Raw genomic sequence first — 19,759 nt, 5'->3', positions numbered from 1 at the left:
AGAGATAGAGAAACAGTGAGATTTATCCTTCCACCTGAAACTTAACAAAAAAGGCCAAAATACATGAAACAGGTTTTCCAGACACTGGACATCAGAAAACAAAAGACAAAGATGCCTGAAAGATGGGAAATAAGGGAGGTGACCCTGTAACTGCCCTTTGCTTACAGCCCTGAGAGCATTCCCAGGCTGCAGCACAGGGAGGGGAAGCCAGGTGCAGCCCGGTGAACTACATAAGTTGAGGAGATGGAGCTGAGAGTCTTAAAAGACTGAGCTGATCAGAATGCACGGGACAGAGTAATGGGAGGAGAGAGCCACACAGACAGAGAACTCCAGAGATCCACAAAGGGTCCCTCTTGAGGACTGCAGAGTACTTAAGGGCACGTGTGTGTAATGAAACTACTGGAGGCTGGGAAAGAACCATCTGAGAGCATGAAAGAGAACGGTAACCCAAGCTCCCACAGGGCTGGTATGTTTGGAGGACACAAACATTCAGTCTATAGCAAAATCCAATGAGCAAGAAATACCATAATTAACTTGGACCTGTAAGCTGAGAAGCACGAGCCAACAAAATTAAAAGGGCAGCATCATTTTATATAGAAACTACTCCATACATTTTGAAGACAGATGAGTTCACGCAGGGGGTGCAGAGTTGGGGAGAGGGGAATACCAAGTACCTTCTTCGTGCCAGACACTTGTGAGGGTTCCGTAAGTCTCCAAAACAGACTCATCATCAACTCCTCCCCTGAAATACTCCTCCTGCTTTTTGCCAGGAGTCAGCTAAACGGTTCCCTCCTTGAAAAGGCTTCTCTTCATCTCTAGAGCTACTCCAGAGCAGCCCGCTTTCCTTTCTTTATAGTGCTCTCCACAATTTCCAATTATCATTTATTATAATTATGATTATGATCACTTATTGCTATTATTGTCTCCCATGCACATTCAGAACACGAGCTCCGTAAGTGAAGGCATCACGCCTGCTGTCTCCACCACTGTACCCTTGGTGACAAGCACAGGATACAAACACTGCAGGCTCTGAGACACTTACTGAATAAATGAAAACAACTGTGACCAGGATGAGTTTCCCGATGACCAACATTTCCCAGGCTAGTTAGCCCCAAACCCTAAATGTGGTGTCCTTAGTTATGATGGGGTATGCTGAGTACTCACCTCTACCTGAGTGACGTTGATGACCAGCACCAGCACCATCAACACTGCCAGCAGACAGCAGAAAAGCCGCAGTCTGAAGAAATTGATCCACATTGTCTGGCTGTGTCTTGACACCCATGGCCGACACCATGCTACCTCCACTCCTCAGAACTCCATGCCTTTGTTTCTCTGAGCTGCAGGTGAGCTTTCAGTTTAACGTGCTTCTTTTCTCCTAGCGTCCTTAGAAGTTCTTTGTATAGAGGAGAGGCTGGGGTTGAGTGAAGAAGCACATTTTTCTTATCCTTCAAAGAGGGGAGATGAGAAAACAGATCACCAATTGCAACACCCTAGGGTGGGGTGAGCGGAAAGACATCACATGTCCTCTTCCTTAACCCTACTGAAGGCCCAAAGTCATGAGGAGAAAGCAAAGAGCCAGGGCACAGTCACATCTATTCATATCCAGACAATTTACTCAAACTCAACCCAGGCTTCTGTGTAAACACACTGATATTTGACCAACTACCTATTTAGATCTTAACTTTTAGGAGAGCAAATCATCTTCAAACTCAGAAATTGCAAAACTAAAGTAAGTGTTAAATCTCTACAGAGGTCTAAGTAAATAAAATCACTCCCCTTCCCTTAGAGTTTAAGTTATATAACCTTACGAGAGTAATCACACATAAAGAGCATTAAGAGGAAACCTTGTGATTCTATGGGAGTTCTGGGATACTGTGCAGAACATCCTGACATCCTCTGGAAAACAGAGTGCCATCCCTCTGTATGGGAGGAGACAGGAAACACCCTTAGGGTTTCCAGCTCCCCCACCACCTATGTGGTCTTGATGCTCCCTCAGCTGAGTAACAAGGCACAGGAGGAAAGACACCTGGCCTGAAGATGTAGGAGAGGAAAGCTAAGCTTGAGGCATTAGGAACAAGACACCCAAATCCTTCATCACACCTGCTAGAGGCAAGTTCTCCCGTAAGGAATTCACAATGCTCTCCCCAGGTGCTATTTTGATATAGCTAAGCAGAGAAAGTGCTGGTGCTTTGTTCCCAGCAAGGCCTTCCATGGAGGACGGGGTGGAGAGGCAAAGGTGAAAGGGTGCAGAGGGTCTGAGAACACCTTGGCTGCACCAACACCCCCTGCAGCTGTGTCCTGGACCCGGGAAGTCCCCATTCCTGCACTCTTCTCTCCACTGTCTACTCCACTCCCACAACACAGGGACCACACAACCCTGCCTGCCCCCAGCTTCATAAGGAGACAAGGCTAAGCTCTTCCACATGCTCTCCAGCCTTAGAATTCCCACAGCACTTAATATTTTCACTTCTCAGCTGATTTCTATATTTATATGTATTTGTCTCCCCTACTAGACTATACCAATTAGACTATATTTTTTTTTAAAAAACCAGAAACCACATATCAGAGAAAAAGCAATTTAATGAACACAATGTATCACAGTTTTTTGATTCCCTCACAATACTTAGCTCTTTACATGATACACATTGATTCAATAATCCACACAACAACAAAATAATCCTCACAACAAATAATTGTGGAGGCCTACTCTGTACCACACACTCTAAGTGCCAGAAATTCCCATGGAAAAGCTTACACTCCTATTAGGCAAGAGGTAGTTCACCTCCTAAATTAAAGAGGAATAAATCCACCATTCCTGGCCACCCCAACAGGGATGCCAGGTAATGAGAAAGACTGCACTTAACCATTTCATGGTCCCCCAACACTGCCCCTCTCCAACACCCAGGCCCCCACCCACCCCAAAGGGCCTGTAAATTCTGCGAAGGAAATGGCTGTGAAATAGAGGCACTAACTCTGTCACCAGGGCCCAAGTGATGCTCTGCAGAAACCTTTCTCAAGGAGTTGGCCGTAAGAATCAGAGGTTTCCCAGATGGCCAGAGAGGGAGAAGACCAAAGATGACACTCCACAGGAAGCCAGCTGCACCGTGGTAGGCGTGGTCTACATCCTGCGTGAACACCAGCAGCTGAGAGGACATGAGTGTGGTTCAGAGGCAGTCAGCAGCAGCAAAGCAGCAGTGGGCAGCAGCACCCAGAGCTAAAGGAACTACAGGGCTTAGGAAGCAATGCAAATATGCAAGTATGCAAATACGCAAGTCCCTCACGCCCAGGGACTTCTACTGAAAATCATTATAGAGGGTCCCACCCGGAGCAGGCAGAGCACTGAGATCTGAGAGACCCATATGTACACTTCAATAGGTGCAGTCTAGGGTACACGAGACAGACCTCTCTTTGAAGAGACACAGACTAAAATGTTGAAAGCTGTCACCTCCAGGCACATTTTGTTTTTCTCCTTCAGCTTTATGTCCTAACTTTTCACCAGGAAACAGAACTCACAAAAATAAAGAATAAAGCTGGTTTCTAAAAGTAATAATTAAAGATGGGTCATAAAAAGAAACAAGGCAGTAAATCAGATATGAGAAAACAATTCAACGTAAAATGAAAGATTTCAAAGTGAAAGAACTCTGTAACAGATTTATGTTCTTTTCCTACAAATAGAAAACCTAGGCATTATATCAAGAAAGCTACTTGCAAAGAGAGCAGGAAAATATAATTCGTATCTCAAACTGCTTAGAAGTGAGTAACAAAAAACAGTGCTAGATGGGAATGACTCCAGAAAAAAAGTTTCCTAGGTCAACCAAAAAATAAAAATATATAACTGAATGTAATTTACCTTTTTTTGGAAATTTCCAGTTCCCAAGAAGAGATACTTATTAGAACTAAGAAATCAGAGTTTCACCTCACTTTCCTGCAGTGTAAAGGCCTGAACTCCAGGACTCGTGACAGCAGCCTTATTCTTTCCTCACCACATCCGAAGCACATGTTGATGTTTTTTCGTTTTTATACCATTCATGCTGCAACAGAGATAAGCATATGATATACAAGTTAAAGATACTGAAGATGAAGTCAAAAAACAGAGTTCAAATCAAGAGTACAATTTTATAGCAAAGAGATGTATGTAGATTTCAGCAGAGCATAGTGGAGGAGTGGGGATAGGAACGTCTCCTTTCCTACTAATAGACACCAGCGACCAGGCCGGCCCAGTGGCATAGTGGTTAAGTTCACGCACACCACTTCTGCAGCCTGGGGTTCAAGGGCTGGGGTCCCGGGCACAGACCTACACACACTCACCAAGCCATGCTGTGGCAGGTGTCCCACATACAAAACAGAGGAAGACTGGCACAGATGTTAGCTCAGGGACAATCTTCCTCAAGCAAAAAAACAAAAAAAAAACCCAGTGACTAGCTATTTATATACATGAACTTAACATGGCAAATCACTCCCAGATCTGAGCCGAAGGTCAAAACTTTATATATATAGCAAACTATATAAATATAACTGAAAAAATAGAAACCAAAGATTAAAGCGCCATATATCTCTTTTTTCTTAAAGACTAGAATAATCACGTAGTTCAATGATCCATCCTACCACTACAGAACACTGGAGGTATCTAGAGAGATCTAGAAGTGACACTTACTCTGAGGAATCTAAACCTCAGCAGTCTTGTTTCTCTCTGAAGTGTCAATCCACCACTTACTCATGCTTCATATTTATGTTCAAAGGACAAGCAAAAAGTAAAACGCGTTGTCTGTTTTGCCAAATTTTGATTAAGACGACTTACCAGCCACCTAATTTCTTTACGGCCTGTGGCAATAACCCTAGACTGCCATTAGGCCCCATCTCACAAGAGAATCACAAAGTGATTGCTTACGTCACTTGGAATTATAATTGTCAATAACATAAATTTAATACTTGAGTTTAGTACTAAAAAGAAAATGAGGCAGCAACCCCACCCTCTGGGGAGCTAATGTTCTTAGACAACCATTTCACAAAGACAATTTACTAGAGGACAAGCACACATGCAGTTTCTGGAACAGTCTCCATCCTAAATACTCTGACCTACTATCCACATAAATGTAACTGTACTTTTCAGAACAAGTGTCTGGAATTTTAATTCAGAATACATGGACCCCTACATAAAAGACAGAAGCATAGATTTAAAGGAATATATCCAAACTGAAATGTTTGTATTTCAAACTTTCCAAAGAGCGGCTGTTTCTCACAGGGTGCTGAGTAAGACCTTGAAACTTAACAGGGCAGGGTATAGGGAAAGAACTGGAAACTCATCCAAGACCGTGACAATGATGGGTCAACCAAATAAGTAAGGTCAACCCTTGGACAAAGATGAAGCAGGACAGAGGCCTGCAGGGCTTCTTTCCCCAGATTCCACTTCTCTTTCACGTACCCCCACTTCGCATGCCCAAAGTGCTGACTCACCCAGGCCTTCCAAAAATTTTGAAAGGTAGTGGTGTCTAACCTTGTATGCACGTCAATATCATCCCAGGAGCTTTTAAACACTCCAATGCCTGGATTACATTCAACCAACCAAATCAGAATCTGAGAGCAGGGTCCAAGAAACAGCTTTTCTAAAAGGTCCCCAGATTATTACAATATACAGCCAAGTAGGAGGCCAGGGGGTGTTATCTGTATTAATTGGTCAGGAATGGCCTTTCCGATATGACGTTTGAATTGTAATTTACAATGTCCTCTCAGGACAATCCGATTCCAGGGCAATGAGGCCAGCCAAGGCCACTCGAGTGGTCTATCCCTTCATTCCTTTCTCAGTAACAAATAACAGCACAGTATCAGGCCCAGAGATTGTGAGGATAACAGACTCAGAGATAAGACACTAAACATCGTCAAAGGAAAGCAGAACCCAAACACCACGGAGGAATATTGCGCCGCCGCCTCCACTGCGTGGAGTCAGACGACTCATTACCCGGGTCTGGGAGTCCCGCCAGCTTCCAGCACACCCCGATGTTCCAAACGATAATTAACCACGGCGAGGAGGGGGGCGCCCACCATAGCAGTGGGATTCTTGATCTTTAGGAAACGTGGCAACAATCCCCCTATTTAGACTAAATAATGAAAGGCAAGGACATTTTTACAGACAGTTGCACACACGTTTTGTGTAAATCCTGCCTGAGAATCCCTGACCACCACCCTAGTGGCCTCTGATCAAGCAGAGATGGGCGACAGGCCAGGGCCTCCACATCACACCTCGTAAAGTCACCCTCGTTGCTCCCCGCCCGACCTGAATGTGGTGTCCCGAGCCGGCAGCTCAGTGAGGCCAGAACAGTGCACCGCCGGCCAGGGGGCAGCTGGCCCAGCGCAGCGCCCGGCCGGGGGCCCGGGGGGCCGGGGTAGGAGTCCTCACGACCCCCAGGGAGGGCTCGGCGCCGCCGCGGCTCCCCTGCCCACGCCGTAGCAGGTCCGGAGCCGGAGGATGGAGATGCGCGCCGGCCCGACCCTCCCTGCCGGCCCCGCCGTCGCTCGGGCGGCCCGGTCCGAGGCTGCTGCAGCCGCGGGCTCCAGCTCTGCTCGCCGCGGCCCGGGCCTCCCCTGCCAGGCGTCAGCGCCCCGCTCCGGGACCCCGGCTGCAGAGCCTCCGCACCGCGCTGGGGACGCGAGGAGGGGGCGGCCCGCACGGGGACAGGGGCTTCCCAGACGAGAGGCGCGCCCCAGGAGCCGCGCAGGGGGGTGCACTCACCTCCAGAGGCGGCGGCCGCCGCGCGCTGCCCCGCGGCAGGACACCCGGACGCCCCTGTCCGTCGCCGCGGCGCCAGGCAGTCCGCCCCCTGCTTCCTGGCCCCGCTACGACGCCTCACCCCCGACCCCCGGCTACGATTGGTCGAGCTCCGGGAGGGGCGGGCCGACGACGCTGACTGACAGGCGCAGGCGCCGAGCCCTGAGGCTAGGACGCGGGGTTGGCGCGCCCGGCCCCAGCGCGCGAGGGGTCCCCGAGTTCTCGCCCTGTGGCCTGAGCTCTGGCTGCTCCCGGGACCCATCCCCTGTGGCCTTCGGACATCAGAGTTTCCCCAGGGAGCATCTGTTTCCAGGCTTTTGTCCTGTCAGCGAAAGTGAGCGGGCCGGGGCCGCCCCTCCGGGGGCCGCCTGTGCTCTCGGGCCGGAGTGGATGTCCCTCCCTGGACCCGAGAAACCCGAGTGCCCAGCGCGAGCTCGGACGGCAGGCCCTGGAATCGCTCCTAGCTTCAAATTGGTCCACTTACTCCATTCGCCCTTGAAACAGCCGGTTCCTTTTACTGCCCCTGTACATGACGTGGGTCTTCTGGCCAAAAAACGCCTGAATCCCTTTTTTCCCCAGTTCTGGGTTATCCTATTTGGGACATTCTTCTAAGTGGTAAAAGCCCGTGACAGCTGCGTGAGCTTCAGGACCTGAGAGGCGTCCTCAGAAGACGGGCAGCAGCCCCCACCCCCCCACCCCCAGGCGGGCAGTGGGGCCCGGGCTGCCCTGTGCTTGGCGCTCGGCCGGTGGCGTCACGACTTTACCCCCGCAAGACGCAGGCCCTGAAGGGAGGCCTGCCCCAGACTGCTATCTCAGGGCCGAGGGAGAAGACGAGATAAATTACTGGTAACATTAATTATTTGTACATTTACTGACCACAATGGGCTCTCCGTGCTCACTCAGATGTTTTCATGGCAGGACGGCATGCATGGGTGACCAGGCGAGTGAAGGCAACAAAGGAGGCTCCACCTAGGGCAGGCTCTCCTGGACTAACCATTTCATTTTGCTTCTTCCTTGAGGAAATTCAGCCTTCCGGGGCCGTTTGTAGTCATTTACAAGGCAGCTTCCATTGCCTCAGTGCCTGATGATGAACAGCCCCATAGGATAGATTTCTGTTCTGATTAAGTCGCATCTCCCAGGAGGTGGACTTCCCTCCACCAACCTTTCCAAGTTTGGCTGTCTGGCGCGTGGCAAGTACTTAAACAGGACGTGTGGACTTCTAGGTTACGGTTTTCTTACAGCACAAAATTAGGGTTCTCTTGCCCCATGCGCATCAAAAAGCTAATTATTACAGCATCGGCTTTTGGAAAAGAAGTCAGCTTTATTGCTCGATGGATCTGCATGGAGACATATGCTCTCAGATCTGTCTCCTGGATCCAGGGCTTGGGGCACAGCTTATGGGACGAAGGGCAGGGCAGTCTGAAGTGTGGAGATAGACCATTGGAGATGAGGAGAAGTGAGGTAATGGGTGATCTGCACAAGCCTAGCAGCTTCACTCCTCTTCCTAGGGCACGTGTTCACAAGATGGCGGTGTTACCATGATGTGAGGGTGGAGTTTTTGGCTCCTTGATGTGAAAAAGTTCACTTATGGAGCCTTTCACAGGCCCAATTGATGGGTTAGTGGTCTCAACCAGCCTGAACTGGACAAGGGGGGGTCTCAGTTCCTGAAAAACTACTCTTAATTACTCTGTTGATAAGATGGGGACAGTTGAGCTGGTGTTGGAGGGCCCACGGTTACAGTTTAGACCACATTACTGATCTTTATTAACCCCCATTCATACAGGCACTCATATCCCTGAGGCATTTGAGTAATCTTACCTATATTTTACAGTCATTATAGCCACAAACAAGACTGGGTGGGACCAGAGAGGCCTATCCATCACTGCTAGATTCCACTGACATTGAATAAATAGACAGCCAGTTATTTCTCTAGCAAAAATGGGTTTACTTGGGATCAGCAAAGAATTGCAATTTTGAGTCTGCAACCGTGCCAAGCCACATGCAATCCCAAGCAGCAAGGGAAGGTCTCCCTTTTTATACTTTTTTAGAGGGGAAGAGAAAGTTGGGAGGGCTATCGTTATCAAAGAGTCCATTGCAGGAGACTGGGAGTTCCAGGTATAGTGGCTTTTCATTGGCCAAGTTTGTGTTTATTAATTTTTACATTTTCCCCTTTTGATCGAGGTCTTTCTCTGAAAGCATCGCTGATCAAGAGTCACGTTTTTCCAGTTTCATTGGCGTTTTGTCCCTAGATGCCAGGAACGACCTTTCCTGGGTGTCGTGTCCCACATCAGAGGGAAAGTACACAGATTGGAAACCTATTGAGGTCACATTCAAGTAACAAGGAAGGGTAGGAGGGAGAATTCTCAGGCATTTCTCTTTTCTAAAGTCCATATGTTATCAAGATCATAGGCACTGGAGATCACCTGAAGCATTATGTTATCATCAAAGGTTTGGCAGACAAACTTCCAATAAGCCTGGTCTGGACATCTTGGGAGAGCTGTCTTATCAGATGTCTTCTGCTTCAATTCTGGGAAATCTTTACTTTTAAGTCACCAGATGACTGCAGGTCTTGTCAGGCTTTGGTGCTTTCCTTAGGGGTGTCATGTGAAGCCAAGAGTCTATTCCCTAGAGTTTTGTGGCATATAACAAGCCATGTGCAAGCCCCCAGCAGCAAGAGGAGCAGAAACCCTTACAGAGGGGAAGAGGAATTTGGGAGGGCTATTGTAAACAAGGAGTCCATTGGAGGAGACTGGGAGTTCTAAGTGTAGTGGCTTTTCATTGGCTGAGTTGTGACAGTCTCTCATTGGCCCAGCTGTTGCTGGGCAAGAAGAGGAAGTCTCTTCTTCCTGTTGGGCTCTGCAGTTGTCATGGGGCATGAGAGCTCTTGCTTCTGGCCCAACCCGCCCCCCCCCCCCCCCCGACTTCACTTTAAATGAGGTTTCTGTTTATTAATTTTCACAATTCTTAAAAGATCTCTGATTGCAAAGTCGCCACACTCCCAATGCAGAATACTACCGTACAAAGATATGTGCTTTGGATCCTAGCCTGACTGCCTCTGAACCACAGCTTTGCTCTTACTAGCAGTGCCATCCTAAGCAAATTACTTAACTTCTCTGAGTGCGTTTCCTCAACTGTAAATTAGGGGCAACACTACCTGGACTTAGGGATAAATGAGATGACAAATGAAAGGTACCTAGCATAGCGTCCCAAATCTCTTCCTCCTGAATTTGCTATCTCCAGTTACGACACAGCATAAGGAATTTCTGGATGCTGCATTTATGATGACTTAACTTTGAGAGCTGGGAAATAAAAGACAAGAACATAACGTCTTAATGTTATGATATGAGACCAAAGGAACTAGTCATATTCTGACCTGTCTGCAAAAATGGCTTAGATGCTAATGTTACTAAATTTTATCTTTCTAAGCAAAACAAAGCATGGATGTTTTAAGGTTAAATAAGTAAAAGCAAATTAAGCCTATTTCTGATGTAGCTAACTTGGGGAATATTCACCAGCAAATCTGGCTCTGTCTCTGATGGCAGTAGCTTGGGGCACAAGCACTCCTGAACCCATCTCAGTTCCTGATTCAGTTCCTTTGCTTCCTGCCTTTGAACAAGTGACTGAAATTTGGGCCCCAGGAACCATCAAACCATTGTTCAAAATAAGTGACTGTTGTCACATTAGGTACCAACCACCCTATTCCGAAAACACCCTAGACCGTGAGAGGATGCTGCCAAGGTTAGGAGACAAAAAGAAGAGGTATTTGGTACCTGTATTAGTCTGCTCAGGCTGCCATAATAAAATACCATAGACTGGGTGGTGTGAACAACAGAAATTTATTTTCTCACAGTTCTGGAGGCTAGAAGTCCCAGATCAAGGTGCCAGCTGATTCAGTTCCTGGTGACAACTCTCTTCCTGGCTTGTGGATAAACACGTTCTCACTGTCTTCTCACATGGCAGGGGGAGAATAAGAACTCTCTAGTGTCTGCTCCTCCTCTTATAAAGACACCAATCTCATCGGATTAGGGCCCCACCCTATGACCTCATTTAACCTCAATTACCTTTTGACTCTGTTGAGAAAGACACTGTTTTCCCAGACTCTGTTTGGAAAGAGTCTCATGCATGCAGTCTTCCATGCATGCAGCCTTAGCCTGGAACATCTCCTTACCAAGAGATACAAGAGTCTTCACAGCACGTGCTGGGCTTGTCATCTCGTGTAGGAATATCTTTATCTATTTCAGACTCAATGTGTATTCCTTTGTTCTGCTTAAGAGATCCCAGAGGACCCCCTTGCCCCTTCCACCATGTGAGGACACAGCAAGAAGGTGGCCATCTATGAATCAGGCCATCTATCCCTCACCAGACAGTGAATCTGCTGGTGCCTTGATCTTGGACTTCCCAGTCTCCAGAGCTGTGAGAAATAAATTTCTGTTGTTTATAAGCCAGATTCATTTGCCATAGTCCACATTCCATCCTAAGAGCCCTTGACATCCTAGTTGAGATTTTGGGGGTAAAATTTACATATAGTAAAACTTCAGTCTCATGTACTGTTCTATGGGTTTTGATAAATACATAGAATCATGTATCTACCATAGTACCATACAGAATAATTTCGTCACCCTAAAAATTTCCACATGCAGCCCCTTCCTCAACTCCCAGCAACCACTAATCTGTTTTCTCTCCCTATGGAAAAGATTAAAAATCTAAGAGTTGGCTCTTTGAAAAGATAAACAAAATTGACAAAGCTTTAGCTAGACTAACCAAGAAAAAAAGAGAGGACTCAAATAAACAAAATTATAAATGAAAGAGGAGATAGTACAACTAATGCCACACAAATACAAAAGATCATAGAGACTACTATGAACAATTATATGATGACAAATTAAATAACCTAGAAGAAATGGAGAAATTCCTAGAAACGTACAACCTACCAAGAGTGAATCAGGAAGAAATATGAACAAACCAGTGAGTAAGAAGACTGAATCAGTATAATCAAAAACCTCCCAACAAATAAATGCCCAGGACCAGGTGGTTTCACTGAGAAGTCTACCAAACAATTAAAGAATGAATGCCAATCCTTCTCAAACTCTTCCAAAAGACTTAAAAGGGAGATACACTCTCCAACTCAGTTTATGAGGCCAGCATTATGCTGATCCCAAAGTCAAATAAGGACACTACAAGAAAAGAAAACTACAGGCCAATATCCCTGATAAATATAGATGTAAATTTCCTGAACAAAATACTAGCAAGCCAAATTCAAAAGTACATTAAAAGGATCACACACCATACGAGGATGATTCAACATAAACAAATTAATAAATGTGATACATCACATTCATAGAATGAAAGATAAAAATCATATGATCATCTCGATAGATGCAGAAAAAGCACTTGACAAAATTCAACATCCATTCATGATAAAAACTCTCAACAGATTGGGTATAGAAGGAACATACCTCAACACAATAAAGGCCATATATGACATGCCCACAGCCGACATCACAGTCAATGGTGAAAAGCTGAAGGCTTTTCCTCTAAGATCAGGAACAGGGGTGCCCACTCTCATCACTCGTATTCAACATAGTACTGGAAGTCCTAGCCAGAGCAAGCACCCAAATCGGAAAGAAGTAAACATTGTCTATTTGCAAATGACATGATCTTACGATAGAAGTCCTAAAGACTCCACCAAAAACTGTTAAAACTAAATTGATGAATTCAGTAAAGTTGCAGGACACAAAATCAGCATACAGAAATAATTTGCATTCCTATACATTAACAATAAACTATCTGAAAAAGAAATAAAGAATCCCCTTCACAATAGCATCAAAAACAATAAAACACTTAGGAATAAATTTAACCAGAGGTGAAAGATCTATACACTGAAAACTATAAGATACTGATGATAGAAACTGAGGAAGACACAAACACATGGAAAGATATCCCATGTTCATGGATTGGAAAAATTAATATTGTGAAAATGTCTATAGAACCCAGAGCCATCTATAAATTCAATGCATCCCTATGAAGATTCCAATGGCGTTTTTTTACAGAAAAAGAAAAAAAAATCCTAGAATTCATATGGAACCTGAATATGGAACCAAAAGACCCTGAATAGCCAAAGATGAGAAAGAAGAACAAAATGGGAGGCATCACAATTCCTGATTACAAATTACACTACAAAGCTGTAGTAATCAAAACAGTATGATGCTGGCATAAAAATAACAGACACATAGACCAATGAAACAGAATCAAGAGCTCAGAAATAAACCCTTGCATATACAATCAATTAATATTTGACAAGAGAGCCAAGAATACTCAATGGGGGAAGGAGAGTCTCTTCAATAAATGGTGTTGGGAAAATTGGATATTCACATGCCAAAGAATGAAATTGGAACTCTACATTACACTACTCGCAAAAATTAACTCAAAATGGATTAGAGACTTAAACATAAGACCTAATACCATAAAACTCCTTGAAAGTTGCTAAGAGAACAGATCTTAAAAATTCTCAACGCACACACAGATAAAATTGTAACTATGTGAGCTGATGCTTATGTTAACTAACCTTTTTGTGGTAAACATTTTACAATATATACATCAAATCATCATGTTGTACACCTTAAACTTACAGGGTTATATGTCAACTATTTCTCAATAAAGCTAGAAAAAATTTTTAATAAAATTGAAAAAAGCAAAAAAACAAGTCATAGCAAATACATACAAGGAAATACTATTCAGCACTAAAAAGGAATGAACTATCAGGTGAATCTCTAAATAATTATGCTGAGGAAAAGAAACCAGATAAAACAGGAGGAGGAGTTATGAAGGAGATGAAAAATCTTTTGGGGATGATAAATATGTTCATCATCTTGTCTATGTGCCAAAATTTATCAAATTGTTCACTTTAAATATGTGCAGTTCGCTGAATGTCAATTACATCTCAAAAAAGATTTTTTTGTTTTTTGAGGAAGATTAGCCCTGAGCTAACATTTGCCACCAATCCTCCTCTTTTTGTTGAGGAAGATTGGCCCTGAGCTAACATCTGTGCCTATCTTCCTCTATTTTGTATGTAGGACGCCTGTCACAGCATGGCTTGATAAGTGGTGCATAGGTCCTTGCCCGGGATCTGAACTGGCGAACCTGGGCTTCCAAAGCAGAGCACGTGAATTTAACTGCTATGCCACTGGGCCGGCCCCTCTAACCAGTTTTTTGATTAACCAACTGTATTAGTCTGCTTGGGCTGCCATAACAAAACACCATTGATTGAGTGGTATTTTGTTTTTTAAACAACAGACATTTATTTTCTCATAATTCTGGAGGCTGGAAGTCTAAGATCAAGGTGCCGGCAGGATTGGTTTCTGGAGAGACCACTCTTTCTGGCTTGCAGATGGCCACCTTCTCCCTGTGTCCTCAAATGGCCTTTCCTTTGGGTGTGCATGGAAAAAGACTCTTGAGGTCTCTCCCTCTTCTTATAGGGACACTAGTCCTGTTGGATTAGGGCCCCACCCTTATGACCTCATTTAACCTTAATTACCTCCTTAAAGTCCTTATCTCCAAATACAGGCACATTGGGGGTTAGGGCTTCAACACATGAATTTGGGGAGGGATATAATTCGGTCCAGAACACCAACCAACTACAGGTCCTAACTGTGTCAAATAAGAGGGCTTCTACTCTACTCACTCCCTCCCTAACTTTCAGCACTCACTGTTTCAGCGGCATCTGACATGTCATCTGTGCTCTTTGAGGAATAATATCTGCTCTTCTCTACCCACAGAATTCCAGTACCCTGGAAGTAATGAAATCTACATCAGATAAAATGAAATTAGCATTCCTTTCGTTTCATATCCATTTTCCTAAGGCTAGAACTGTTTTATTGTAAATTCACTTATATAACAACAATACTCTGGACCTTCATCAGAATTCTATCTGCAATTTGTTGTGAATTTTAATTATCCACTAATTACAAGCATAATGAATAACAAACATTAATACTCATCACCATAATAAACAGATGAATCACTCCAACAAATGTACAAACTTTTTATTTAGAATTAGACTCAAATACAAATTAAATAAGTACAATATAAAATAGTAAGCCTTCAGAAAACAAACCATAACCACTTTAACCAATCCACTATTTCTACAACAAAATTAAAGACAAATCTAAAAATGGTCCAAAATCAAATCATTTTAACTCTTATGTTTAACATTAAAATTATTACAAAACACTCAAAGAAATTTAATTAGAAAATGAACAAACCCACTACAGAGTGATTCCTGCTATCCACTAAAATCAATTGAGGAATTAAAATTTAGTATTTCTACTCATTCACAAATAAAAAGCACCTCATTTAAAAAGACAATTATTTGTCTCTGTCCAAGGCTGTGAGGACTACTTGGTTTACTTGACTTTTAATTTTAATATGGCACAACAGGTTTGATCAGCGAAAACAATATCACTGAAAATGTTTAGCATGTTCCTTACAGACCCTCTCTGCTTTACTTCATGAAAGAGGGGGTCATATGTTTAAAAGTTAAAACATTACAATATAATAAATATCCCTTAATAAGGTACATGACAAAATAAAAATATACATTAAACAATGAAGTCTCTTTCTTTTCATTTATGAATGGGAAATGATCGGACTCACTTTATATGCTCCCTTTTTACTATGTCTTAATTCTCCAGAAAAAAAAAGATTTTATCCTTTATATTATTGTTATAAATCCAATTCTAAGAATCTGCACCAAAAAAAGTACCAAGGGAGATAATATAATTAAGCCCATCTTGTTTCTGAAAATACTTATAAAAAGTGGAACTAGACTTATCCCAAGTAGATAACAGGAAAACACACTATTAAGGTGTTTGCATATTTAAAATAATCCAAAATGAAATAAAAATCCACACTCAAGAATGGCACCTATGTTATTCAAGAATAAAGTTATTTGCCTATGTGCAAACAAATGTGTGCTTAAATAACTATTTTCATAAACATGCATATTTTGAGGCCTTTTATAATTAAACTTATAAAACCAAACTATATGACGTATGTATCAGGTGTCATGATTGGAGCTTTCTGCACACCACGGGACTTAAAACGTTAACATCTGTTGTTCTGCAACACCAAGATGAAACACAATCAAACTCAGCATTTCACTAGAAAGTTTTATATACCTCTGCAACCTTCATATCACCAAATAAATGGACTCCAGATGTAGTTATTCTTTTAAAATTTTAACTTCTACTATCGCTCTTAGAAACCATTTTAATCAAATCACATTTCTTGGAGAAAATTCACTCAGGGTTCTGAATGATTTAGTTGATTTCTACAAGAAACTTTGCCTTGACTGCTAGAGTTCCAGCTCTTATAGAAGCTTTTTTCCGTTTCAAAAAGAATGAAAAATATGCAGAGACTTTCTTACTGACTCAGTAAACGTAAAGGTTTAGAGAGAGCGTATATTAAGATTTTGGAATACAGTAACTTTTACGTTTTCAGTTTACTTACTACTAACTAGCTAAAACATCAGACAAGTCATCTAACTTCTCTGTGCCTTAGTTTCATCTTTAAAACAAAGAGATTAGAATAGATCATCTCTAAGGTCCCGTTCCAATTCTCACACGGCATGATTCTGTGCTTCGGCAAGAATATCTAATTGATATATTGAATTTTCCATAAATCAAGAGAACTGATAGGAACTAAAACAGCACAGCTGAACTAAACCTCTCTGGTTAGAGGAAACACAAAGACCATCTTAATGTTCGATTTCCCAAACCTTACTGAACCCATTCCCTCCTTAGCCAGGCCAATGAAGAGCCCATGGAGTTAAAACCAAATATCTTAGTTACATAAATTATTTTAAATTACACTGTAAACCTATTAAAATATATTAAGTCGATGCCAGTTTTCCTGCATTATAATTTACATTATTTTCATTCTATCTACATTCAAGATAATCTGTACAGTTAAGGTAGGGGGCTACTTGATATTCTTGTACTTCAAAACACTAGTAAAGTTAAATAGAATGAAGAGCAGAATATTAATCATTATCATATTCTGCCAATTAAAAATAAAAGTGTGCTGAATACTTATTTGTGGGCTAAAAAAATAAGGCAAAGGTAAAAAAGGAAATCTTGCTGACAAATGCTGATGTTCAAGGGAACTTAGTTGTGTTTTGTCATTTCTTAAAAAAAGAGAAGAGGGAGAAGATGTCGTCAGAAACCTGCCTAGGTAATACTGCAGTGGGACCTTCCAGCTTTGAGGAGAAAGTCATGCACCAGGAGCAGCACTTCGGTAAGAGTGCGGTGCAAGGCGGTTTTCCTTTGTCTAACTATGGGCAGCAAATGAGGCACTTCACCGTAAAATAGAAAAATAGGGTATACTTAAGAAGAAATTCAAAATCACTCATAAAAGATAACTAGCATTATTTAAAACGTAAAAAATTCTACTTTTATTTAACATGCATTCAACATTACATAGGCTTCACTAGGGAAAATCCTTTTGAACATAAGACTCCTGTTTCATTCATAAGACAAAAACTAAATCCTTTTCAAGAGAATCTGGATTTCTAAGAGTGAAATCCAAGTCCTCCAACCTGAGGGCCACATATTCACAAACTGAGAAAAACACATCTTACCTACAACAAAGATACATTTCTGCTAACGACAAAGTGTGATGTGATCCCTGACTTTATTCTTGAAAGATCAAAAGTTTTAATTTTATATAACTTCAAAGAAGGGGACCTGGTGAATAACAGAATATTGAATAGATATTTAGCACCTAAATTTAGATGACACTTAAGTATTGCCATAGTTTTAAACAGTTGTATGTCCATAGATTGGGGGAAATCAGATATGCATTGTTCAATGATATTAGAACATTCTCAAAGAATAAAATATCAAGCTTCCAAAAATTATCCTTGATTTGAGAATGCATCCATCTATAACATTCAAACACAGTATTATCATTTCTTCTGAAATTATAGATATATATTTTTTTAACAAGTAAACAAATAAGTAAGGTTTTTTTTTCTCTTAACCACCATTAAATTGTCTTCCAAATGCGGCATTTTTTCAGAGATTTAGATAGAAAATAGTCATTTAAAAAAAAAAAGTCATTCATATCCTACCAATAGTATTATTTTAGATGTTCTTCACTATGAGGCAGAGGTCAAAAAGTGAAGAAAATGACCATAGACCTTCTGCTGAAACACTTAAGAAAATACAAAGCAGGAACAGAGAAGATGAATATACATTAATTTCAGGCAATGTGTTGGCACATAAATGCTTATCTGTGGTGTAAAAAAAGCACAAAATGAAAAGATGATAAATGTTGTGACATCATTCCACAGGAATGGAGCCTAGAGCCTGCTTTCTTTATATTGAAGAGAAATATTCCTGTGTAGCCTCTTTAAATAAGCTTGATTTTTGATTCTAGATGGAATACTTTGCTTCATATGTTAAAACTGATGCATGACATTAAAGATTTCCATGAAACACTTTAATCATTGCCACTGAAAAATCCTATAATTTTATCGTTTCTCCCTTTTTGCTTATAAGAAGGCTTTCCTTAACTCAAAAGTCTTTAAAAACATGTTCTTACGACAAGGAGGATGGCAAATTTCAATAGTTCACAGTCCTCATATTTCTCTTTTATATTTACTTTAACAAATTGCATTCCTTACTACATAATTAATTTCCTCATATACAGAAGAATCAAAATTCTTTTATTTATATCTTTAAGGTAAATTTTTCTAACTTCTTTAAGATATTCTAGTTAACTTTTGAAAGGAAATGAGTACATAAATAAAAAAACAGGAACACTGTTGATGCAATTCAGTTGTTAAGAAATAAAGTGCACAGAGCTTTCAATATAAATATCGTTTGCTACCATACAGTTAAGTAAAAAGCTAACAAAATCAAAATGAAGATCCAGCCCAGTACCTAGAATATGGAAAATACAAGATAAGAATACAAACTCTATATACATAGTAACAAAACTGTGGGGAATATTTCCCTTCAAACAAAAAAAGGCAACTGAAAATATTCTTAAGTCCAGTGGATTTCTGCTTCCCAAGCAACCAGATATGTTACACAATAACACCAACATGCAACACTTGAAACGTAGACTCACATTCTGACTGCTGCCCCTGCACTTCTGCGTTTAATTTACAATTCTCTGGTGTCTGACTGATTTCAGCTTGCAAAGCAGGAGATAAACCATGAGCGTCATCTACAGAAGCAATATCAGACAAGACATCTAACTTTTCAGGGGAACAAGCTATGTAAAGCTTACTATCTCCTGTCCCTTCATCAAAATTTGTCCTCTCATCAGCATCTTCTAGCTGTTGAACTGAAGTTAAATACTGTTCAAGCAGACTCTTATCCTGCTCATCATTTGAGCTTTCCTTACTCCATTCACTGTGTTCTTCGCTAACATCCCCTACATCTGACTCTTTGCCATATTTGACTGTGTCAACAGAATTCCCCATTATGGAACTTTCACTGCCTTCTGTGGAACTTTTTTCAAAATCCAAGGAATCCTGCAAACAGTGAATTTGTTCTGTTAGGGAGGAATGAAAACCAGAGTCTGGAAATTCCCGTAAGGATTTCTCTTGAGGTGCTTCATCAGGAGCAATGAACCAATCAGAATTGTGATCAGAGGAAGACTCCTGACTTTGGGTGAATGAGGGAGGTTTAGATGGCACTAGAGTACTTGATAAAGGAGGAACGTCAGAACGCCAGGAACTCAGACGCTGGTCCACCATCTGCTGCCAAGCTTGTAGAGACCTTACCTATAAACCAAAGGATATAGTTTTATTATAAAATAAAAATCATGCCTGTTTTATGATTGTCCTTTGAGCTCTTTTTTCCAACACTCATGAAGTTGGTAAATGGCAGAAGTGGATCAGAAATGGCCTGACTCCCTTTACCTTACATGGCTCCCCCAGCCTAAACCAGGCTGACACAAGCGGTATACATGCTTGGTAACTAAAGG

The 19,759-nt window shown here is 42.0% G+C and overlaps 2 protein-coding genes across 8 annotated transcripts in view; both read right to left on the bottom strand.

The window, feature by feature from the left end:
* The window catches only part of NXPE3 (neurexophilin and PC-esterase domain family member 3), a 47,357-nt gene extending 40,487 nt beyond the window's left edge, over nt 1-6,870 (bottom strand). For 2 of the 7 annotated variants that reach the window (XM_070508679.1, XM_070508683.1), the window contains exons 1-4: nt 6,728-6,857; nt 3,851-4,031; nt 2,973-3,143; nt 1,165-1,445 (exon numbers count right to left, since the gene is read on the bottom strand). In XM_070508679.1, the coding sequence (XP_070364780.1) occupies nt 1,165-1,257 (93 nt within the window). In that variant the 5' untranslated portion in view covers nt 1,258-1,445; nt 2,973-3,143; nt 3,851-4,031; nt 6,728-6,857. Of the gene's footprint in view, nt 1-1,164; nt 1,446-2,972; nt 3,144-3,850; nt 4,032-6,727 lie in introns of all 7 variants that reach the window. The other 5 variants (XM_070508681.1, XM_070508684.1, XM_070508680.1 and 2 more) reach the window with 4 other exon arrangements.
* A 7,920-nt stretch (nt 6,871-14,790) lies between these two features.
* The window catches only part of CEP97 (centrosomal protein 97), a 30,766-nt gene continuing 25,797 nt past the window's right edge, over nt 14,791-19,759 (bottom strand). The window contains exon 11 of the mRNA XM_014853232.3: nt 14,791-19,556. Coding sequence (XP_014708718.2) covers nt 18,852-19,556 — 705 coding nt within the window. The 3' untranslated portion in view covers nt 14,791-18,851. The remainder of the gene's footprint in view (nt 19,557-19,759) is intronic.

The sequence above is a fragment of the Equus asinus genome, chromosome 5, assembly GCF_041296235.1.
Source record: "Equus asinus isolate D_3611 breed Donkey chromosome 5, EquAss-T2T_v2, whole genome shotgun sequence".
In the NCBI taxonomy this organism is placed as follows: Eukaryota; Metazoa; Chordata; class Mammalia; order Perissodactyla; family Equidae; genus Equus; species Equus asinus.
The sequence above is the reverse complement of the archived record's forward strand: the minus strand, read 5'-3'. Positions and strand labels throughout refer to the sequence as shown.